The sequence below is a fragment of the Leptodactylus fuscus genome, chromosome 1 (assembly GCF_031893055.1).
Source record: "Leptodactylus fuscus isolate aLepFus1 chromosome 1, aLepFus1.hap2, whole genome shotgun sequence".
NCBI lineage: Eukaryota > Metazoa > Chordata > Amphibia > Anura > Leptodactylidae > Leptodactylus > Leptodactylus fuscus.
This window is the reverse complement of record NC_134265.1, coordinates 359509285-359534907: the sequence shown is the minus strand read 5'-3', so window position 1 is coordinate 359534907 and position 25623 is coordinate 359509285. Positions and strand designations below refer to the sequence as shown.

Here is a 25623-nt window from a genome sequence, read left to right as displayed (position 1 = left end):
TAGTGTACTATATATACGAGGTCCTCTGCTCTTAGCAGCCCTCTATAGTGTACTGTATATACAAGGTCCTCTGCTCTTAGCAGTCCCCTATAGTGTACTATATATACAAGGTCCTGTGCTCTTAGCAGTCCCCTATAGTGTACTATATATACAAGGTCCTCTGCTCTTAGCAGTCCCTATAGTGTACTATATATACAAGGTCCTCTGCTCTTAGCAGCCCTCTATAGTGTACTATATATACGAGGTACTCTGCTCTTAGCAGTCCCCTATAGTGTACTATATATACGAGGTCCTCTGCTCTTAGCAGTCCTCTATAGTGTACTATATATACGAGGTCCTCTGCTCTTAGCAGTCCCCTATAGTGTACTATATATACGAGGTCCTCTGCTCTTAGCAGCCCTCTATAGTGTACTATATATACAAGGTCCTCTGCTCTTAGCAGTCCCCTATAGTGTACTATATATACAAGGTCCTCTGCTCTTAGCAGTCCTCTATAGTGTACTGTATATACAAGGTCCTCTGCTCTTAGCAGCCCTCTGTAGTGTACTATATATACGAGGTCCTCTGCTCTTAGCAGCCCTCTATAGTGTACTGTATATACAAGGTCCTCTGCTCTTAGCAGTCCCCTATAGTGTACTATATATACAAGGTCCTCTGCTCTTAGCAATCCCCTATAATGTACTATATATACAAGGTCCTCTGCTCTTAGCAGTCCCTATAGTGTACTATATATACAAGGTCCTCTACTTTTAGCAGTCCCCTATAGTGTACTATATATACAAGGTCCTCTGCTCTTAGCAGTCCCCTATAGTGTACTATGTATACAAGGTCCTCTGCTCTTAGCAGTCCCTATAGTGTACTATATATACAAGGTCCTCTGCTCTTAGCAGCCCTCTATAGTGTACTGTATATACAAGGTCCTCTGCTCTTAGCAGCCCTCTATAGTGTACTATATATACAAGGTCCTCTGCTCTTAGCAATCCCCTATAATGTACTGTATATACAAGGTCCTCTGCTCTTAGCAGTCCCCTATAGTGTACTATATATACAAGGTCCTCGGCTCTTAGCAGTCCCCTATAGTGTACTATATATACAAGGTCCTCGGCTCTTAGCAGTCCCCTATAGTGTACTATATACAAGGTCCTCGGCTCTTAGCAGTCCCCTATAGTGTACTATATATACAAGGTCCTCTGCTCTTAGCAGTCCCCTATAGTGTACTGTATATACAAGGTCCTCTGCTCTTAGCAGTCCTCTATAGTGTACTATATATACAAGGTCCTCGGCTCTTAGCAGTCCCCTATAGTGTACTATATATACAAGGTCCTCTGCTCTTAGCAGTCCCCTATAGTGTACTATATATATATATATATATATATATATATATATATATATATATATATATATATACAAGGTCCTCTGCTCTTTGCAGCCCTCTATAGTGTACTATATATACAAGGTCCTCTGCTCTTAGCAGTCCCCTATAGTGTACTATATATACGAGGTCCTCTGCTCTTAGCAGCCCTCTATAGTGTACTATATATACAAGGTCCTCTGCTCTTAGCAGTCCCCTATAGTGTACTATATATACAAGGTCCTCTGCTCTTAGCAGTCCTCTATAGTGTACTGTATATACAAGGTCCTCTGCTCTTAGCAGCCCTCTGTAGTGTACTATATATACACGAGGTCCTCTGCTCTTAGCAGTCCTCTATAGTGTACTGTATATACAAGGTCCTCTGCTCTTAGCAGTCCCCTATAGTGTACTATATATACAAGGTCCTCTGCTCTTAGCAATCCCCTATAATGTACTATATATACAAGGTCCTCTGCTCTTAGCAGTCCCTATAGTGTACTATATATACAAGGTCCTCTACTCTTAGCAGTCCCCTATAGTGTACTATATATACAAGGTACTCTGCTCTTAGCAGTCCCCTATAGTGTACTATGTATACAAGGTCCTCTGCTCTTAGCAGTCCCTATAGTGTACTATATATACAAGGTCCTCTGCTCTTAGCAGCCCTCTATAGTGTACTGTATATACAAGGTCCTCTGCTCTTAGCAGCCCTCTATAGTGTACTATATATACAAGGTCCTCTGCTCTTAGCAATCCCCTATAATGTACTGTATATACAAGGTCCTCTGCTCTTAGCAGTCCCCTATAGTGTACTATATATACAAGGTCCTCGGCTCTTAGCAGTCCCCTATAGTGTACTATATATACAAGGTCCTCGGCTCTTAGCAGTCCCCTATAGTGTACTATATACAAGGTCCTCGGCTCTTAGCAGTCCCCTATAGTGTACTATATATACAAGGTCCTCTGCTCTTAGCAGTCCCCTATAGTGTACTGTATATACAAGGTCCTCTGCTCTTAGCAGTCCTCTATAGTGTACTATATATACAAGGTCCTCTGCTCTTAGCAGTCCCCTATAGTGTACTATATATACACAAGGTCCTTTGCTCTTAGCAGTCCCCTATAGTGTACTATATATACAAGGTCCTCTGCTCTTAGCAGTCCCTATAGTGTACTATATATACAAGGTCCTCTGCTCTTAGCAGTCCCCTATAGTGTACTATATATACAAGGTCCTCTGCTCTTAGCAGTCCCTATAGTGTACTATATATACAAGGTCATCTGCTCTTAGCAGTCCCCTATAGTGTACTATATATATATATATACAAGGTCCTCTGCTCTTTGCAGCCCTCTATAGTGTACTGTATATACAAGGTCCTCTGCTCTTAGCAGTCCCCTATAGTGTACTATATATACAAGGTCCTCTGCTCTTAGCAGTCCCCTATAGTGTACTGTATATACAAGGTCCTCTGCTCTTAGTAGTCCCCTATAGTGTACTATATATACAAGGTCCTCTGCTCTTAGCAGCCCTCTATAGTGTACTATATATACAAGGTCCTCTGCTCTTAGCAGTCCCCTATAGTGTACTATATATACACAAGGTCCTCTGCTCTTAGCAGTCCCCTATAGTGTACTATATATACAAGGTCCTCTGCTCTTAGCAGTCCCTATAGTGTACTATATATACAAGGTCCTCTGCTCTTAGCAGTCCCCTATAGTGTACTATATATACAAGGTCCTCTGCTCTTAGCAGTCCCCTATAGTGTACTATATATACAAGGTCCTCTGCTCTTAGCAGTTCCCTATAGTGTACTATATATACAAGGTCCTCTGCTCTTAGCAGTCCCCTATAGTGTACTATATATACAGGTCCTCTGTTCTTAGCAGCCCTCTATAGTGTACTATATATACAAGGTCCTCTGCTCTTAGCAGTCCCTATTGTGTACTATATATACAAGGTCCTCTGCTCTAAGCAGCCCTCTATAGTGTACTATATATACAAGGTCCTCTGCTCTTAGCAGTCCCTATAGTGTACTATATATACAAGGTCCTCTGCTCTTAGCAGTCCCTATAGTATACTATATATACAAGGTCCTCGACTCTTAGCAGTCCCCTATAGTGTACTATATATACAAGGTCCTCTGCTCTTAGCAGTCCCTATAGTGTACTATATATACAAGGTCCTCTGCTCTTAGCAGTCCCCTATAGTGTACTATATATACAAGGTCCTCTGCTCTTAGCAGTCCCTATAGTGTACTATATATACAAGGTCCTCTGCTCTTAGCAGCCCTCTATAGTGTACTGTATATACAAGGTCCTCTGCTCCTAGCAGTCCCCTATAGTGTACTATATATACAAGGTCCTCTGCTCTTAGCAGTCCCCTATAGTGTACTATATATACAAGGTCCTCTGCTCTTAGCAGTCCCTATAGTGTACTATATATACAAGGTCCTCTGCTCTTAGCAGTCCCCTATAGTGTACTATATATACAAGGTCCTCTGCTCTTAGCAGTCCCCTATAGTGTACTATATATACAAGGTCCTCTGCTCTTAGCAGTCCCCTATAGTGTACTATATATACAAGGTCCTCTGCTCTTAGCAGTCCCTATAGTGTACTATATATACAAGGTCCTCTGCTCTTAGCAGTCCCCTATAGTGTACTATATATACAAGGTCCTCTGCTCTTAGCAGTCCCTATAGTGTACTATATATACAAGGTCCTCTGCTCTTAGCAGCCCTCTATAGTGTACTGTATATACAAGGTCCTCTGCTCCTAGCAGTCCCCTATAGTGTACTATATATACAAGGTCCTCTGCTCTTAGCAGTCCCCTATAGTGTACTATATATACAAGGTCCTCTGCTCTTAGCAGTCCCTATAGTGTACTATATATACAAGGTCCTCTGCTCTTAGCAGTCCCCTATAGTGTACTATATATACAAGGTCCTCTGCTCTTAGCAGTCCCTATAGTGTACTATATATACAAGGTCCTCTGCTCTTAGCAGCCCTCTATAGTGTACTGTATATACAAGGTCCTCTGCTCTTAGCAGTCCCCTATAGTGTACTGTATATACAAGGTCCTCTGCTCTTAGCAGTCCTCTATAGTGTACTATATATACAAGGTCCTCTGCTCTTAGCAGTCCCTGATCAGGAGGGCCAGCTCTGTCCTGGGGAGCCCCTTGGACCCAGTACAGGTGGTGGGTGACAGAAGGATACTGTCTGTGGTGACCTCCATGCGGGAGAACAAATCCCACCCCATGTATGGGACCCTGATGGGACTTGGCAGCACTGTAAGCGACCGTCTGCTTCACCCCAAGTGTGAGAAGGAGCGCTATCGCAGGTCCTTCCTTCCAACTGCGACCAGGCTGTATAATCTACATCAGACCAAACGAAGAGCTCTCCGCACAGAGAACTATTGATTATGAGGATGACCATGAGGTCTTCCTCTTTCTCTTCTGTTTTTCCTTAGCTGCCATGGACTCCTAGTATATCTTCTCTTCTCAGCTTATCTGTGTCTACGTCTGTAACATATTACTCTGTATTATCCTGTATCTGTATTACTATGCTGCTGTAACACGCTGAAATTTCCCCAAGGTGGGACTATTAAAGGATTATCTTATCTTATCTTATAGTGTACTATATATACAAGGTCCTCTGCTCTTAGCAATCCCCTATAGTGTACTATATATACAAGGTCCTCTGCTCTTAGCAATCCCCTATAGTGTACTGTATATACACGGTCCTCTGCTCTTAGCAGTCCCTATAGTGTACTATATATACAAGGTCCTCTGCTCTTAGCAATCCCCTATAGTGTACTATATATACAAGGTCCTCTGCTCTTAGCAGTCCCTATAGTGTACTATATATACAAGGTCCTCTGCTCTTAGCAATCCCCTATAGTGTACTATATATACAAGGTCCTCTGCTCTTAGCAGCCCTCTATAGTGTACTGTATATACAAGGTCCTCTGCTCTTAGCAGCCCTCTATAGTGTACTATATATACAAGGTCCTCTGCTCTTAGCAATCCCCTATAGTGTACTGTATATACAAGGTCCTCTGCTCTTAGCAGCCCTCTATAGTGTACTATATATACAAGGTCCTCTGCTCTTTGCAATCCCCTATAGTGTACTATATATACAAGGTCCTCTGCTCTTAGCAGCCCTCTATAGTGTACTGTATATACAAGGTCCTCTGCTCTTAGCAGTCCCCTATAGTGTACTATATATACAAGGTCCTCTGCTCTTAGCAGTCCCTATAGTGTACTATATATACAAGGTCCTCTGCTCTTAGCAGTCCCCTATAGTGTACTATATATACAAGGTCCTCTGCTCTTAGCAGCCCTCTGTAGTGTACTATATATACAAGGTCCTCTGCTCTTAGCAGCCCTCTATAGTGTACTGTATATACAAGGTCCTCTGCTCTTAGCAGTCCCCTATAGTGTACTATATATACAAGGTCCTCTGCTCTTAGCAGTCCCTATAGTGTACTATATATACAAGGTCCTCTGCTCTTAGCAGTCCCCTATAGTGTACTATATATACAAGGTCCTCTGCTCTTAGCAGTCCCCTATAGTGTACTATATATACAAGGTCCTCTGCTCTTAGCAGTCCCTATAGTGTACTATATATACAAGGTCCTCTGCTCTTAGCAGTCCCCTATAGTGTACTATATATACAAGGTCCTCTGCTCTTAGCAGTCCCCTATAGTGTACTATATATACAAGGTCCTCTGCTCTTAGCAGCCCTCTATAGTGTACTGTATATACACAAGGTCCTCTGCTCTTACAAGTCCCCTATAGTGTACTATATATATAAGGTCCTCTGCTCTTAGCGTATATAGTGTACTATATATACAGAGTCCTGAATGGTTTCTCTTCTCTCTGGATCTGTCACCTCCTCGTAGTATGTGAGGATTGGATTCTGTACAATTGGGGTCCTGTGGGTTGGGGGGAGATGGAGAAGGCTTGTTAATGGCAGGTTACAGCGAGTTGGGTTTATTGTAGAAATAAATCCATTCATGTCAGAATATACAGAGCAGTAAAGCGGAAACATTGGCTCATTAGGCGGCGAATCAATATGGTGGTTGGCGATTCTCCAGCATCTCGGCAAATTAACAAATAATTATTCCTAATTGGACTGGGCGCTGACGCCGGCTTTCCTGCAGATCTCTCCCTATATCTGAAATCCGTATGGACGCAACGCGCACCCCTGACCTCTGACCGGCCCCATTGTACTGCAGAATCTCCTGTATTCTGTGTGATCTACAGATGTGCTCATCCTGAGCCTCCTGGTGCAGATTTTAGGCACTTTTTTATAGTGCAGGGTACAACGTGAGGAATTTTTGGTTGTTGTTAGGCATCAGCCAGGACAAGCAGTAGCGGCACCACAAAACTAATGGAGGCGGGCGAGCCTCAGTGACTGGACCGGGATAGATCCTGGTCACGGGGTAGTCCCATATACAGGAGTCTAGAAGGAGAGCGGACAGCAAGTGGCGTAATGACCCGTCCATCACAGGGTGTCCTGATATTCGGTAAATTTACCCCTCTCTTATGTGTGTTTTGTCTGAAATGTTTTCACGTCCTGTACTCCAGTCACTTCCAGGACATGGAGGTATATACAGGCTCTGTATGGTATATAGCAGTACATTTACCACAGATATTACACCTGTAGTCTGGATACAAGATGAGATACGGCAGGACATGGAGGTATATACAGGCTGTGTATGGTATATAGCAGTACATTTACCACAGATGTTACAGGCCTGTAGTCTGGATACAAGATGAGATACGGCAGGACATGGAGGTATATACAGGCTGTGTATGGTATATAGCAGTACATTTACCACAGATATTACACCTGTAGTCTGGATACAAGATGAGATACAGCAGGACATGGAGGTATATACAGGATCTGTATGGTATATAGCAGTACATTTACCACAGATGTCACACCTGTAGTCTGGATACAAGATGAGATACGGCAGGACATGGAGGTATATACAGGCTGTGTATGGTATATAGCAGTACATTTACCACAGATGTTACACCTGTAGTCTGGATACAAGATGAGATACAGCAGGACATGGAGGTATATACAGGCTGTGTATGGTATATAGCAGTACATTTACCACAGATGTTACACCTGTAGTCTGGATACAAGATGAGATACAGCAGGACATGGAGGTATATACAGGCTGTGTATGGTATATAGCAGTACATTTACCACAGATGTTACACCTGTAGTCTGGATACAAGATGAGATACAGCAGGACATGGAGGTATATACAGGCTCTGTATGGTATATAGCAGTACATTTACCACAGATGTTATACCTGTAGTCTGGATACAAGATGAGATACAGCAGGACATGGAGGTATATACAGGCTGTGTATGGTATATAGCAGTACATTTACCACAGATGTTACACCTGTAGTCTGGATACAAGATGAGATACAGCAGGACATGGAGGTATATACAGGCTGTGTATGGTATATAGCAGTACATTTACCACAGATGTTACACCTGTAGTCTGGATACAAGATGAGATACAGCAGGACATGGAGGTATATACAGGCTCTGTATGGTATATAGCAGTACATTTACCACAGATGTTACACCTGTAGTCTGGATACAAGATGAGATACGGCAGGACATGGAGGTATATACAGGCTCTGTATGGTATATAGCAGTACACTTACTGGGCCTGTATATCCTGCACTCTCGTAGGTCCCAGCTGATCCTATAAATGGTGGATTGGTGATAACTCTGGTGACTGGGCTGGACCAGTTAGTGTTGTGATTTGGAGGAAACGTTTCTGGGAAATCCTCTGTACTGGTGATCTGTTTGGGCCGTGCTGGTCCCCTTGTATATGCCCTAATACCCCCTAACAGCCAGATCACAATGTCCCATATGGGTGGACAATTTGTCGAAACAGACCATCCAGTGATGCCGCCTCTCACCTGTCTATCTCTGAGCCAAATGTCTTTGAGTACATCCTAGGAAGATATGTAGCAGAGAACGATATCTCACCAGGTGGTACACTACCCAAAAGTAGCCGCTGATTCTTGTATCAGCCACCCCTGTGACATAACCATAGGACGAGTGTTATATATAAATGTATGTGTAATATATATGTACTCTTGTCTTCTAGCAGTAATGTGTCTTGTACGATTCTCACTCCCATTGCACCTCCCTGGTATTCGGCGCTGCCCCCCTTCCCCGTCCTGCAGCCGTGCGGAGCTCCTACATTACACGGGCAGATAATCAAAGCGCCGTCTCAGTTCAGAGGTCACCGCCATTGGACATGGATGCCGTGGGAATAGAAATAATTAATGGGCAGGGGTTAACTAGATTTTTTGTTAATCACTACAAATATTATCTCTTTATGGGCAGAGAAGAAGGGGCTTAGATTCCGGGGAGCCTGACCCCGCAGGCTGATTGTGTCCTGACCCCTCTCGGGCTGCGTCGCCCCTCCCCGTGTGTTTTCCTGCTGCTCAGTGGGCAGCCGTCTTGGAGGGGTCCTGTTTAATGAACACGAGACCACTGGGGGTGATGGCACTTGTTTGCAGGTCATCTCGCACTAATAGGCTCTCACTGGGAGGGGATTTGCAGCTAATTGACAGCAGCCATCAGTTAATGAAGTCTTTGGCCTTACAAGCCAGGGGGGCATCAGACAAAGGCGCAGCGTTTTGTTAAACAATGACCCGGTACCTTTCCGAACAGCACAAGGGAAAGGGGCGCAGGAAGACAAAGCGCCGCAGTTTTTGGGCTGCCCCATGCCGGCTGCGTGATAAAAAGTATGGCCCAAATTAAAGGGGGCTACAGGGGATTACTGGAGTGACTGGGGAACAAAGGGCCGGCCATTGTCTTGTCAGACGGCAGGAGCGAGAGATTATTAGTACTTAGAGGGGATCTGTGGGGATGCCGGCTTGTTAGGAAAGTATTCACGCCCCCATCATAAGTCAGCTTACAAGCTAGTTTATGGGAAGTCTGCCGCAGACACAGAGCTATTTACTGGCCATCACACCGGCATTCATAGCCATGTAGCAGAGCTGAGCGTGTTCATGTAGCAGAGCTGAGTGTGCTAGGCTGCACATGGGTCATGTACGCCTCAGAACCGGCATCCATATCACCATAGGGAAACAGCGCCATGTGTCCCCAGGTGACTGGGGGGGCGCTATAATGGGGGTGCAGTGTTAGAATGCATTGGGAATGATAGACTCTTATTGTCAGGGTAGTAATAATAATAATGTGGAAATAAAAATAATGGTGGTGGGATATTATAAGTTAGTAGTAATAATGGTGGTCTGGTATTATTAGGTTGTAGTAACAATGGCGGTGTGGTATAAGATTGTAATAGTAATAATGGTACAGCATGGTAGCTCAGTGGTTAGCACTGTAACCTTGTAGCTCTGAGTCCTGGGTTCAAATCCCGCCCAGAACAACATCTGCAAGGAGTTTGTGTGTTCTCCCTGTGTTTGCGTGGGTTTCCTCCGGGTACTCCAGTTTCCTCCCACACATCAAAGGCATACTGATAGGGAATGTAGATTGTGAGCCCTATATGGGACAGTGACTGACAATATCTGTAAAGCGCTGTGGATTATGATGGCGCTATATAAGTAAGTATAATAAATAATAAATAGTAATAATGGTGGCTTGATATTCTAAGGTAGTAGTCATAATGGTGGTGTGGTATTAATAGGTGGTAGTAATAGTCTGGTAATATATGATAGTAGTTGTAGTAATGTTGGTCTGATATTATAAGGTATTACTAACAATGGCAGTGTGGTAGTAAGTAAATAAGGTAGTAGTAGTTGTGATGGTGGTGTGGTACTATAAGATAGTAGGGATAATGACGGGGCGGTATTATGAGGTAATAGTGATAATGTCAGGGCGGTATTATGAGGTAATAGTGATAATGTCGGGGCAGTATTGAGGTAATAGTGATATTGTCGGGGCAGTATTATGAGGTAATAGTGATAATGTCAGGGTGGTATTATGAGGTAATAGTGATAATGTCGGGGCAGTATTGAGGTAATAGTGATAATGTCAGGGTGGTATTATGAGGTAATAGTGATAATGTCAGGGCAGTATTATAGGTAATAGTGATATTGTCGGGGCAGTATTATGAGGTAATAGTGATAATGTCGGGGTAGTATTATGAGGTAATAGTGATAATGTCGGGGCAGTATTGAGGTAATAGTGATAATGTCAGGGTGGTATTATGAGGTAATAGTGATAATGTCAGGGCAGTATTATGAGGTAATAGTGATATTGTCGGGGCAGTATTATGAGGTAATAGTGATAATGTCGGGGTAGTATTATGAGGTAATAGTGATAATGTCGGAGTAATATTATGAGATATTAGACACCACGTCACTGATCAAAGAAGCCATAAACCCAGAGAACTTTCCTGCGAACTGATATATATGTGTTTTTTTTAAAACTGTTTATGTTCTGTTTTCCATCTATTTTGCATCTAACACTCCATTTCTCTGTATATATATGCCTACCTTCAGACATTGTGTTATACCATCCTGATGAAGGGACCTCTATAGTCCCGAAAGCTCGATATGTCATCAAAAAACTTTTTGAGTTAGCCATTAAAAAAGGTATCAACTACTGAGGACTTCTCTCAGAAAATTTCTTTCATTTCATATCCACTGGCTAACACGGTACAAGGATATATATTTTTTTCTTTTAGTATTATGAGGTAATAGTGATAATGTCGGGGCAGTATTATGAGGTAACAGTGATAATGTCCGGGCAGTATTATGAGGTAATAGTGATAATGTCCGGGCAGTATTATGAGGTAATAGTGATAATGTCCGGGCAGTATTATGAGGTAATAGTGATAATGTCAGGGTAGTATTATGAGGTAATAGTGATAATGTCCGGGCAGTATTATGAGGTAATTGTGATAATGTCGGGGCAGTATTATGAGGTAACACTGATAATGTCGGGGTGGTATTATGAGGTAATAGTGATAATGTCGGGGCAGTATTATAAGGTAATAGTGATAATGTCGGGGCAGTATTATGAGGTAATAGTGATAATGTCAGGGCGGTATTATGAGGTAATAGTGATATTGTCGGGGCAGTATTATGAGGTAATAGTGATAATGTCGGGGTAGTATTATGAGGTAATAGTGATAATGTCGGAGTAATATTATGAGATATTAGACACCACGTCACTGATCAAAGAAGCCATAAACCCAGAGAACTTTCCTGCGAACTGATATATATGTGTTTTTTTTAAAACTGTTTATGTTCTGTTTTCCATCTATTTTGCATCTAACACTCCATTTCTCTGTATATATATGCCTACCTTCAGACATTGTGTTATACCATCCTGATGAAGGGACCTCTATAGTCCCGAAAGCTCGATATGTCATCAAAAAACTTTTTGAGTTAGCCATTAAAAAAGGTATCAACTACTGAGGACTTCTCTCAGAAAATTTCTTTCATTTCATATCCACTGGCTAACACGGTACAAGGATATATATTTTTTTCTTTTAGTATTATGAGGTAATAGTGATAATGTCGGGGCAGTATTATGAGGTAACAGTGATAATGTCCGGGCAGTATTATGAGGTAATAGTGATAATGTCCGGGCAGTATTATGAGGTAATAGTGATAATGTCCGGGCAGTATTATGAGGTAATAGTGATAATGTCAGGGTAGTATTATGAGGTAATAGTGATAATGTCCGGGCAGTATTATGAGGTAATTGTGATAATGTCGGGGCAGTATTATGAGGTAACACTGATAATGTCGGGGTGGTATTATGAGGTAATAGTGATAATGTCGGGGCAGTATTATAAGGTAATAGTGATAATGTCGGGGCAGTATTATGAGGTAATAGTGATAATGTCAGGGCGGTATTATGAGGTAATAGTGATAATGTCAGGGCGGTATTATGAGGTAATACTGATAATGTCGGGGCAGTATTATGAGGTAATAGTGATAATGTCGGGGTAGTATTATGAGGTAATAGTGATAATGTCGGAGTAATATTATGAGATATTAGACACCACGTCACTGATCAAAGAAGCCATAAACCCAGAGAACTTTCCTGCGAACTGATATATATGTGTTTTTTTTAAAACTGTTTATGTTCTGTTTTCCATCTATTTTGCATCTAACACTCCATTTCTCTGTATATATATGCCTACCTTCAGACATTGTGTTATACCATCCTGATGAAGGGACCTCTATAGTCCCGAAAGCTCGATATGTCATCAAAAAACTTTTTGAGTTAGCCATTAAAAAAGGTATCAACTACTGAGGACTTCTCTCAGAAAATTTCTTTCATTTCATATCCACTGGCTAACACGGTACAAGGATATATATTTTTTTCTTTTAGTATTATGAGGTAATAGTGATAATGTCGGGGCAGTATTATGAGGTAACAGTGATAATGTCCGGGCAGTATTATGAGGTAATAGTGATAATGTCCGGGCAGTATTATGAGGTAATAGTGATAATGTCCGGGCAGTATTATGAGGTAATAGTGATAATGTCAGGGTAGTATTATGAGGTAATAGTGATAATGTCCGGGCAGTATTATGAGGTAATTGTGATAATGTCGGGGCAGTATTATGAGGTAACACTGATAATGTCGGGGTGGTATTATGAGGTAATAGTGATAATGTCGGGGCAGTATTATAAGGTAATAGTGATAATGTCGGGGCAGTATTATGAGGTAATAGTGATAATGTCAGGGCGGTATTATGAGGTAATAGTGATAATGTCAGGGCGGTATTATGAGGTAATACTGATAATGTCGGGGCAGTATTATGAGGTAATAGTGATAATGTCAGGGCGGTATTATTAGGTAATAGTGATAATGTCAGGGCGGTATTATGAGGTAATACTGATAATGTCGGGGCAGTATTATGAGGTAATAGTGATAATGTCAGGGCGGTATTATGAGGTAATAGTGATAATGTCAGGGCGGTATTATGAGGTAATACTGATAATGTCAGGGCGGTATTATGAGGTAATAGTGATAATGTCCTGGCAGTATTATGAGGTAATAGTGATAATGTCAGGGTAGTATTATGAGGTAATAGAGATAATGTCGGGGTAGTATTATGAGGTAATAGAGATAATGTCCGGGCGGTATTATGAGGTAATTGTGATAATGTCGGGGCAGTATTATGAGGTAATAGTGATAATGTCGGGGTGGTATTATGAGGTAATAGAGATAATGTCGGGGTAGTATTATGAGGTAATAGTCATAATGTCGGGGTAGTATTATGAGGTAATAGAGATAATGTCGGGGTAGTATTATGAGGTAATAGTGATAATGTCAGGGTTTTATTATAAAGTAATAGTGATGATGTCATGGTGGTATTATGAGGTAATAGTGATGATGTCATAGTGGTATTATGAGGTAATAGTGATGATGTCAGGGTGGTATTATGAGGTAGGAATGATAATGTCGGGGTAGTATTATGAGGTAAAAGTGATAATGTCGGGACAGTATTATGAGGTAATAGTGATAATGTCGGGGCAGTATTATGAGGTAATAGTGATAATGTCGGGACAGTATTATGAGGTAATAGTGATAATGTCGGGACAGTATTATGAGGTAATAGTGATAATGTCGGGGCAGTATTATGAGGTAATAGTGATAATGTCGGGACAGTATTACGAGGTAATAGTGATAATGTCGGGGTAGTATTATGAGGTAATAGTGATAATGTCGAGGCAGTATTATGAGGTAATAGTGATAATGTCGGGGTAGTATTATGAGGTAATAGTGATAATGTTGGGGTAGTATTATGAGGTAATGGTGATAATGTCAGGGCAGTATTACGAGGTAATAGTGATATTGTCGGGGCAGTATTATGAGGTAATAGTGATAATGTCGGGGTAGTATTATGAGGTAATAGTGATAATGTCGGGGCAGTATTATGAAGTAATAGTGATAATGTCGGGGTAGTATTATGAGGTAATAGTGATAATGTCGGGGTAGTATTATGAGGTAATAATAATAATGTCCGGGTAGTATTATGAGGTAGTAGGGATAATGGCGGTGAGGTATTACGCAGTACATACTGAGGTGTGATGCTGTATGACGGTATTATACCCTCACCACAATGTGATGTGCTCTCACCTGTCGCGTCTGTCATGACCTTATATAATAGCGGCGGTGTCGTCTTCCCCGTCACAGTGTTTATTTTTCATTTCTCCTGGCCCTGAGCCTGTAATCCTGTAATACGGGGCGCAGATAGCGGCGGGCGCAGCTTCTGGTAATCCTCGCTGTTTTAGAGACAATTAGTGCGGTAATGTGATCCGGTCGGTGCCCGCTCTCAGTTGCCGCCTACCGACTGTCAATCATCTTCCTAATTTGATAAGGATTCTCGGTAATCCAGTTGATATGAGGGGAGGGTGACACGTAATTGGGGCTAGTCTTTAACGCTGATCCTTTAAGCCTCTCGCAGTCACTTTTACACCCTTCACTTCCTTAATGTCTTTCTTGGAGGATATGTTATGGGAATGGCGGCAGTCAGCAGTCAGGTATGGCCGCCAGACCAGATACATTACTACGGAGAGAGATGCCGCCATCATGTCACCAGAAGCTGCACTACGGGGTTAGACTGTTTTTGCCCCTCGATATTACCCCCCCTATTCTTCACAACCAAATCTATAACATTTCTCGGTCCTCATGTCTTAGTTACTCGTGCCTTAGGACGTGTTCACATTTGTACCATTCTGTCTGATTTGTTGGTTCAGATGAACGCAAAACCAGTCCATTTAATGATACGTAACGGATTCCAAAGAACCCCATGAACTATAAAGGGCTCCATCGAGTGTCTATTATTTTTGCGGCGTAAATGTCGGCCTTGCAGGACTTTTTGGTCCAGGATTTTTGACGTTTTTTTGCACCTGATGGACTCCCATGGCAGATGTAAACGTGGCCTTAGGTTTCAGTTTATCCTGTTCTACATATAGTGACTTACTATTGCGTTTGTGCATGGCTGCAGTATAAAGCATGGTGGATGGACAGGAGGGAGATTTTTTAACTACAAGGTTCACACTTACTCCATTCTCCCTGTCGTTGGTATCCGCCATAGGACCTGATTGACAGCAGTTACCCGCGGTCCTGATATAATGGGGTCCAATTGTTTCTGCCAGTTTGGTACTGAAACCGATGTACAGAAAAGTCCTCCGTGTAGGACTTCTTTTTCCACTGATTTTCGGTGGAATTTGCGACGGAGTCTGTCACGAAGACGTATATGCGAACAAAGCCTAAGCTGCAGACGCCAGTCATTGGATAGGCCTGTAGTGTATGGTATATAGGATTGACCAGGCAGAGGCCTAAACCTCCAATGGCTCCAATATCAGACTACCACAGACTCCCGACAGACAATGCAGCTGACTTGGAGTCACTGACCACAGGTGTCCTAACAGTGCAGAGCCTGGCGGCCATACTTGTCAGATTTTAAGGCCAGATCGGGACCTCTTTAAGGTTCATCCTCCGCATAAATGTACCAAAGTAGTTAATATCATCTCTGTCCTAAAAATAACCCTCCTCCGCAGCCCGTCCTCCCTCCACCGGCCTGTCTACACTTTTTAATAACATGACAAAGCCTCGGGAGACGTGACGGTGGCGCAGATATCGGTGCGGAAGCGATTAATTAAGAGACACGGGATGTCACATGTGACATGTTTGATTGACGCCTCAAATCAACACTGAGAAAGATCCTTAATTATACTAATAATTCTCCATAAATGTAACGACATCACAAGAGCCAGGCTTCATCTCACACGTGGTAGCAAAGTGACGCCACCTCCTGAGAACCAATACGAGGGGCACGCCATTGTTTTTTTTAACCCTATAGATGACCGGCCGTGTGATAAGCGGGGCTGCTGATACCCAGAATGTCTATGGATGGGAATTTTTTTTGAGAAAAGTTGCGATCCAATGTTTTACTTTGTTTTTGCTTCTTCATAGACCCCTTCTAAGGGCCAGCAACTTTTTTTAATGTTGTTTAGCATTAATATAGTCTTATGAGGGCTTTATTTTTGTGGAATGGGTTGCGCTTTTTATTTATTTTTACCATTAGTGTAGCCATATGAGGACTTCTTTTTGGTGGGATGAGTTATATTTTTTATTTGTCTTTACTTGTTCTTATTCATGCACACGGAGTGTATGTGCATGACCGTTATACACCAAGTTTAACCCTTATATTGGGGTCAATGCCAATTGTAGCACCTAAGCAGTTAATGTGGTTCCCTCCGTGAGCCCACCAACCCATCATTCCCGTGACCATGTGCAGCTATTATATCTGCTCACAGACAGATATGGTCCACATATTGGCTGCCTTTCCAAGACTGAATCTGATGTTCACACCCGGACTCCCTTCCTAACAGTGATCTATGATGCTAGGAGTCCCTGCCTGCCTGCGGCTCCATTGGCCATTGCTATATACCTATATACAGTACAGGACACGATGTCATGGTTTGCTTTGAATACGGGTCTCGTTGACTGGGTTTAGACGGGGATATCTGGCTGATATGTAAAGCAGATCTCTCCATGTGCAGGAGCCTCAGGGGCGGAGTCTAATAGGCCTGCTGACGGGTATATTATAGTGTATTATACAAGTCATTCGTTCACTAGTTGGACTAATTTAAAAAAAGTCATAATATATATATATATATATATATATATATATATATATATATATATATATATATATATTTTTGTCTGCTTGTCTTTTTTGTCCCGCTAGGTCACTTTCATTGTACTTAGCCGTGCTTCTGGCAGATCTGGGGGACCCACTGATGTGGAAAACCAGTGGCACTGGGATAACTCCGTGGAGCACCAGTGGGTTGACAGAGGGCCCTTCCTCGCTCTGCCAAGCTCCCTAGATGCAGCGGTCGCTATTGACCCTGATATTTAAGGGGTTATATAGTTGGGATCAAAGAAATACAGCGCTCTTGTGTATTTCTAAAAAGCCTACGTGACCCTGTGACTAGTTGGAAGCTCCATATCTGGTGGTAATGACTACAAGAGCTTTAAAGGAAGTGGGTCACCAGAACCAGCATATCACCCCAGCCCTGCAGATAGATAGGTTACTGTCACCAGAACCAGCATATCACCGCAGCCCTGCAGATAGATAGGTTACTGTCACCAGAACCAGCATATCACCCCAGCCCTGCAGATAGATAGGTTACTGTCACCAGAACCAGCATATCACCCCAGCCCTGCAGATAGATAGGTTACTGTCACCAGAACCAGCATATCACCCCAGCCCTGCAGATGGATAGGTTACTGTCACCAGAGCCAGTATATCAACCCAGCCCTGCAGATAGATAGGTTAGTGTCACCAGAACCAGTATATCACCCCAGCCCTGCAGATGGATAGGTTACTGTCACCAGAGCCAGTATATCAACCCAGCCCTGCAGATAGATAGGTTACTGTCACCAGAACCAGCATATCACCCCAGCACTGCAGATAGATAGGTTACTGTCACCAGACCCAGCATATCACCCCAGCCCTGCAGATAGATAGGTTACTGTCACCAGAACCAGCATATCACCCCAGCCCTGCAGATAGATAGGTTAGTGTCACCAGAACCAGTATATCACCCCAGCCCTGCAGATAGATAGGTTAGTGTCACCAGAACCAGCATATCACCCCAGCCCTGCAGATAGATAGGTTACTGTCACCAGAGCCAGTATATCAACCCAGTCCTGCAGATAGATAGGTTACTGTCACCAGACCCAGTATATCACCCCAGCCATGCAGATAGATAGGTTACTGTCACCAGAACCAGCATATCACCCCAGCCCTGCGGATAGATAGGTTACTGTCACCAGACCCAGCATATCACCCCAGTCCTGCGGATAGATAGGTTACTGTCACCAGAACCAGCATATCAACCAGTCCTGCAGATAGATAGGTTAGTGTCACCAGAACCAGCATATCACCCCAGCCCTGCAGATAGATAGGTTACTGTCACCAGAACCAGCATATCATCCCAGCCCTGCGGATAGATAGGTTACTGTCACCAGAACCAGCATATCACCCCAGCCCTGCAGATAGATAGGTTAGTGTCACCATACCCAGCATATCACCCCAGTCCTGCAGATAGATAGGTTACTGTCACCAGAGCCAGCATATCACCCCAGCCCTGCAGATAGATAGGTTACTGTCACCAGACCCAGCATATCACCCCAGTCCTGCAGATAGATAGGTTACTGTCACCAGAACCAGCATATCACCCCAGCCCTGCAGATAGATAGGTTGCTGTCACCAGAACCAGCATATCACCCCAGCCCTGCAGATAGATAGGTTACTGTCACCAGAACCAGCATATCACTCCAGTCCTGCAGATAGATAGGTTACTGTCACCAGAACCAGCATATCACTCCAGTCCTGCAGATAGATAGGTTACTGTCACCAGAACCAGCATATCACCCCAGCCCTGCAGATAGATATGTTACTGTCACCAGAACCAGTATATCACCCCAGCCCTGCAGATAGATAGGTTACTGTCACCAGAACCAGCAAATCACCTCAGTCCTGCAGATAGATAGGTTAGTGTCACCAGACCCAGTATACCACCCCAGCCCTGCAGATAGATAGGTTACTGTCACCAGACCCAGCATATCACCCCAGTCCTGCAGATAGATAGGTTACTGTCACCAGAACCAGCATATCACCCCAGCCCTGCAGATAGATAGGTTACTGACACCAGTACCAGCATATCACCCCAGCCCTGCAGATAGATAGGTTAGTGTCACCAGACCCAGCATATCACCCCAGCCCTGCAGATAGATAGGTTACTGTCACCAGAACCAGCATATCACCCCAGCCCTGCAGATAGATAGGTTAGTGTCACCAGAACCAGCATATCACCCCAGCCCTGCAGATAGATAGGTTACTGTCACCAGAACCAGCATATCACCCCAGCCCTGCAGATAGATAGGTTAGTGTCACCAGACCCAGCATATCACCCCAGCCCTGCAGATAGATAGGTTAGTGTCACCAGAACCAGTATATCACCCCAGCCCTGCAGATAGATAGGTTACTGTCACCAGAGCCAGTATATCAACCCAGTCCTGCAGATAGATAGGTTACTGTCACCAGACCCAGTATATCACCCCAGCCATGCAGATAGATAGGTTACTGTCACCAGAACCAGCATATCACCCCAGCCCTGCGGATAGATAGGTTACTGTCACCAGACCCAGCATATCACCCCAGTCCTGCGGATAGATAGGTTACTGTCACCAGAACCAGCATATCAACCAGTCCTGCAGATAGATAGGTTAGTGTCACCAGAACCAGCATATCACCCCAGCCCTGCAGATAGATAGGTTACTGTCACCAGAACCAGCATATCATCCCAGCCCTGCGGATAGATAGGTTACTGTCACCAGAACCAGCATATCACCCCAGCCCTGCAGATAGATAGGTTAGTGTCACCATACCCAGCATATCACCCCAGTCCTGCAGATAGATAGGTTACTGTCACCAGAGCCAGCATATCACCCCAGCCCTGCAGATAGATAGGTTACTGTCACCAGACCCAGCATATCACCCCAGTCCTGCAGATAGATAGGTTACTGTCACCAGAACCAGCATATCACCCCAGCCCTGCAGATAGGTTACTGTCACCAGAGCCAGTATATCACCCCAGCCCTGCAGATAGATAGGTTGCTGTCACCAGAACCAGCATATCACCCCAGCCCTGCAGATAGATAGGTTACTGTCACCAGAACCAGCATATCACTCCAGTCCTGCAGATAGATAGGTTACTGTCACCAGAACCAGCATATCACTCCAGTCCTGCAGATAGATAGGTTACTGTCACCAGAACCAGCATATCACCCCAGCCCTGCAGATAGATATGTTACTGTCACCAGAACCAGTATATCACCCCAGCCCTGCAGATAGATAGGTTACTGTCACCAGAACCAGCAAATCACCTCAGTCCTGCAGATAGATAGGTTAGTGTCACCAGACCCAGTATACCACCCCAGCCCTGCAGATAGATAGGTTACTGTCACCAGACCCAGCATATCACCCCAGTCCTGCAGATAGATAGGTTACTGTCACCAGAACCAGCATATCACCCCAGCCCTGCAGATAGATAGGTTACTGACACCAGTACCAGCATATCACCCCAGCCCTGCAGATAGATAGGTTAGTGTCACCAGACCCAGCATATCACCCCAGCCCTGCAGATAGATAGGTTACTGTCACCAGAACCAGCATATCACCCCAGCCCTGCAGATAGATAGGTTAGTGTCACCAGAACCAGCATATCACCCCAGCCCTGCAGATAGATAGGTTACTGTCACCAGAACCAGCATATCACCCCAGCCCTGCAGATAGATAGGTTAGTGTCACCAGACCCAGCATATCACCCCAGCCCTGCAGATAGGTTACTGTCACCAGACCCAGCATATCACCCCAGCCCTGCAGATAGATAGGTTAGTGTCACCAGAACCAGCATATCACCCCAGCCCTGCAGATAGATAGGTTAGTGTCACCAGACCCAGCATATCACCCCAGCCCTGCAGATAGGTTACTGTCACCAGACCCAGCATATCACCCCAGCCCTGCAGATAGAAAGGTTACTGTCACCAGAACCAGCATATCACCCCAGCCCTGCAGATAGATAGGTTACTGTCACCAGAACCAGCATATCACCCCAGCCCTGCAGATAGATAGGTTATAGTCTCTTGAATCAAAGAGTACAGTCCTATGAAAAAGTTTGGGCACCCCTATTAATCTTAATCATTTTTTGTTCTAAATATTTTGGTGTTTGCAACAGCCATTTCAGTTTGATATATCTAATAACTGATGGACACAGTAATATTTCAGGATTGAAATGAGGTTTATTGTACTAACAGAAAATGTGCAATATGCATTAAACCAAAATTTGACCGGTGCAAAAGTATGGGCACCCTTATCATTTTATTGATTTGAATTCCCCTAACTACTTTTTACTGACTCACTGAAGCACAAAATTGGTTTTGTAACCTCAGTGAGCTTTGAACTTCATAGCCAGATGTATCCAATCATAAGAAAAGGTATTTAAGGTGGCCAATTGCAAGTTGTTCTCCTATTTGAATCTCCTCTGAAGAGTGGCATCATGGGCTACTCAAAACAACTCTCAAATAATCTGAAAACAAAGATTGTTCAACATAGTTGTTCAGGGGAAGGATACAAAACGTTGTCTCAGAGATTTAACCTGTCAGTTTCCACTGTGAGGAACATAGTAAGGGAATGGAAGACCACAGGGACAGTTCTTGTTAAGCCCAGAAGTGGCAGGCCAAGAAAAATATCAGAAAGGCAGAGAAGAAGAATGGTGAGAACAGTCAAGGACAATCCACAGACCACCTCCAAAGAGCTGCAGCATCATCTTGCTGCAGATGGTGTCACTGTGCATCGGTCAACTATACAGCGCACTTTGCACAAATAGAAGCTGTATGGGAGAGTGATGAGAAAGAAGCCGTTTCTGCACGTACGCCACAAATAGAGTTGCCTGAGGTATGAAAAAGCACATTTGGACAAGGCAGCTTCATTTTGGAAACAAAATTTGAGTTGTTTGGTTATAAAAAAAGGCATTATGCATGGCGTCCAAAAAGAAACAGCATTCCAAGAAAAACACTTGCTACCCATTGTAAAATTTGGTGGAGGTTCCATCATGCTTTGGGGCTGTGTGGCCAATGCCGGCACCGGGAATCTTGTTAAAGTTGAGAGTCGCATGGATTCCACTCAGTATCAGCAGATTCTTGAGAATAATGTTCAAGAATCAGTGACGAAGTTGAAGTTACGCCGGGGATGGATATTTCAGCAAGACAATGATCCAAAACACCGCTCCAAATCCTCAGGCATTCATGCAGAGGAACAATTACAATGTTCTGGAATGGCCATCCCAGTCCCCAGACCTGAATATCATTGAACATCTGTGGGATGATTTGAAGCGGGCTGTCCATGCTCGGCGACCATCTAACTTAACTGAACTTGAATTGTTTGTCCAAAATACCTTTATCCAGGATCCAGGAACTGATTAAAAGCTACAGGAAGCGACTAGAGGCTGTTATCTTTGCAAAAGGAGGATCTACTAAATATTAATGTCACTTTTCTGTTGAGGTGCCCATACTTTTGCACCGGTCAAATTTTGGTTTAATGCATATTGCGCATTTTCTGTTAGTACAATAAACCTCATTTCAATCCTGAAATATTACTGTGTCCATCAGTTATTAGATATATCAAACTGAAATGGCTGTTGCAAATACCAAAATATTTAGAACGAAAAATGATTAAGATTAATAGGGGTACCCAAACTTTTTCATAGGACTGTATTTTTGCCCTTGTGGATTGCTGCATCAATTGCTGAGATATCACTGTTTTTGTCAATAAAACAAATGAGCTCCTCGGAGATACAAGGACATTACCATTGCTTCAGAGAGGTAAGTGACAATGGCTTTGTTGCTCGGAAATTGGGGCAGCGATGTACAAGGGGAAGATGCAGTCTGATTCTGGGATAATATGCTGGGTTCTGCTCCCTTTAAATACTTCTTGGACCCAACCAAAGAGAAAGGAGAAATGCAGCTGTTATAGGCCAAAAAGTTCCTCAGTAAAAGTTTTGTAAAGTTTTTATTTTTTGAGCAAACAAGGTTTTGTTTTTGTTGATGAAGTCAGGCAGTAGAAGCTCTGTTGCATCCTGGAGAGTGACCCGGGACATGTCGGCAGATTGGTCTGTCCAGTTTACTGGTTTACACGAGATGTGGCCAGGGTGGGGGGCATTGGCCCTGAAAGGGTTACAGCCTCAGTTTTCATGTATTTGATAGGATCCTCTGCCTCCTTGCACAACATACATTCAGGTTATTTGTCACCGTCTCCTACGTGACAAAGCCCCTGTGGGTTTTTTAATCCCAGCTCCCTCTCCCCGATAATTGTGAGCAGCGCGCGGAGCGAGCGTGTTTGACAGCTTGTGAATCTGCTGTTACTGCCCATAATCACTCTGGGCCGAGGCACCAGGGGGCTCCGGCCTCCACTGCGGCTAAGTGCTATGTGCTGTGACATCAGCGCAGCTTATTACAGCCGGACCACAAGAAGACCGAGTGGTAATTGTAGACATCACCGCCTGGCCCGTTATTCCGCCAGGTCCAGGTAGATTTTATTAGTGTGAGCTTCACTTGTTTTTTTTTATTTAGTTACACCCCATAGCGCCCTCCGACAAGCAAAAACACTACAAATAATGTCCCGTGTAAACAAGGCCCAAGATTGTCACTATTTATGGTCCAGACCTTCTACCCTCGGAGCCCTCCATGATCTCCATTTGGCCATGGACTTTCCAAACATGATGGTTTTCTACAGAGACATTAAAGGGTTAAGACAGTGATGGCTTCTCGCTAGGATAGGTTGTTATTTTAAGATTAGTAGGGGTCCGCAGAGACCCTCACTGATCCTAAGGATATAGGGACTGTTGGGCTGGAATGGGCCCACACCACTGGTAGTGATATATGGGGAAGCCAACACCAACACTAAGGTTTTCCCTTCATTACCAGGACTGGTGGGTATCCCAGAGGCGGGACCCCCACAATGTTAGAGTGATAATTTTGCCTAACGTAAGGGCCCCACATACCCTTCTGTTTGTATCCGGGATAGTAGCCAGTTGCAATACTTACAGTGTATTTCCAATTCCTCGATAGATTTTGTGCCATACGAAGTGAACCAGCGGTGTCCTAGACATTGCCCTTGACCTTCTACATCTTCTCTTTTTTAGGTCGGCCTTAATTCTCTGGTTCAGAGGGCAAACAAGTTTTCTCCTTCTACCAGACTCTTCATCAAGCGATTTGTGCCATTTCCAGCTGTCGGTAAGTCTGTAGCCTAACCTGCCGATCTAGAAGGCTACAGGAATCTTGGAGAGATAGTGCCCCACTGGGTCATGCTGGACCAAATGGGTTGCACTGCTGATTCCTTAGGTGGTGGTGGAGGGGAGAGGCTCCTGCTGCAGTCAGTTGTCTTATAGTCAAACACAGGGCAGGGAGGAGGAGGAAATAGATGAGCTCCAGGGACATGGAGACGATTTCTTTTATATATTTCTCCATGTAATATAATAATCAAAGGAAAGGAGGAATTTTTGGAATTTTTTTGTGAATTTTTTTTCTGATTAGTGTTCCCTCCTATAGACAATGCAGCCAAGCTGGAGCTGCTGGTCACGGCTGTGTCCTAATAGAGCAGAGCTCAAAAGCAATTACTAAGCAGAACCCAAATTTTGGGAGCCCTGGCGCCTTCAGCTTTAAGGCTGTGGAGGGCCCGCTCTCCATTAGACGGTATTTGTGTTGTAACTTGCCTTCTTATTAGGCGGCTGATGATCACATCACACCACTAATTGCAATTTTCTCCTCACGTTTCATTGGGGGATTGTGGTAAACAGATTATTAGATTTGCACAGAAATCTCCCAGGATTAGGTAATTCTCCTGAAAGTGCTGCCACGGCTCTTTGGTTAATTAATAAACCCGACTTCTGCTGCGGCATTGCCACCACAATAAAGCCCGGTTCAGAGTGTGACGGTTTATATAACCTGTAAGAACAGACTCAATATGTAATACAATATGGAATACTTAAAGTAAATCTTCAGGCAGAGCTCTAGATGCTTCTCATGTCCTCGGCACAGTCATCACATAATCATAAATTTGGGATTTTAGTCTTTCTTACACCTCACTGATTTTTTGATGGATATGGTCCTCAGGGGAGGGGCTTGATGTCACTCTCCAGATAGGCAGCTCGTGGGCGGGGTTTTACACAGTTAGCAGTAACATTGATTGCCTCATCATATAAATGTCTATCTCCACCCTTAGCTTGACCACATTATTTGTACAGAGGGTGGAGGATAAGCAGATGATGTCAGAGGATCTTCTTGAGTCCACATACATCAGGTTTCTGAGAAGTTATGTCTGAAGGCCATGGGGGAGGTCCTATAAGAGAGTGGGGCCACCATACCTACTCACTGGGCAGATATCTAGATATTTTGTATATGGCACTCCGCCTACAAAGATCTTCTGCACAGTGCTGTATGGTTTATGGTAAATGCACTATTCTATTACAGAAAAATAATGACGATCCCTGGGGAGGCCGCCATCTGTACTGCGCCTGTACAGCGCCCAATCTGCTCCACTCACCAAGAGGCCATTGGCAAACATATGTTATGTATTACCTACTGATCAGTCCTGTTAACCATTGAATATACTTTCTACAAATGTCACTGCTAAAGCATCAACGATCTAGTCAGAGGTCA

At 43.7% G+C, this 25623-nt stretch overlaps 1 protein-coding gene across 2 annotated transcripts in view; it reads left to right on the top strand.

Moving 5' to 3' along the window:
• Nucleotides 1-25623, top strand: part of SFXN5 (sideroflexin 5) — a 144771-nt gene that overhangs the window by 49175 nt on the left and 69973 nt on the right. For both annotated transcript variants that reach the window (XM_075261841.1, XM_075261842.1), the window contains one exon: nt 24108-24198. In XM_075261841.1, coding sequence (XP_075117942.1) covers nt 24108-24198 — 91 coding nt within the window. The remainder of the gene's footprint in view (nt 1-24107; nt 24199-25623) is intronic.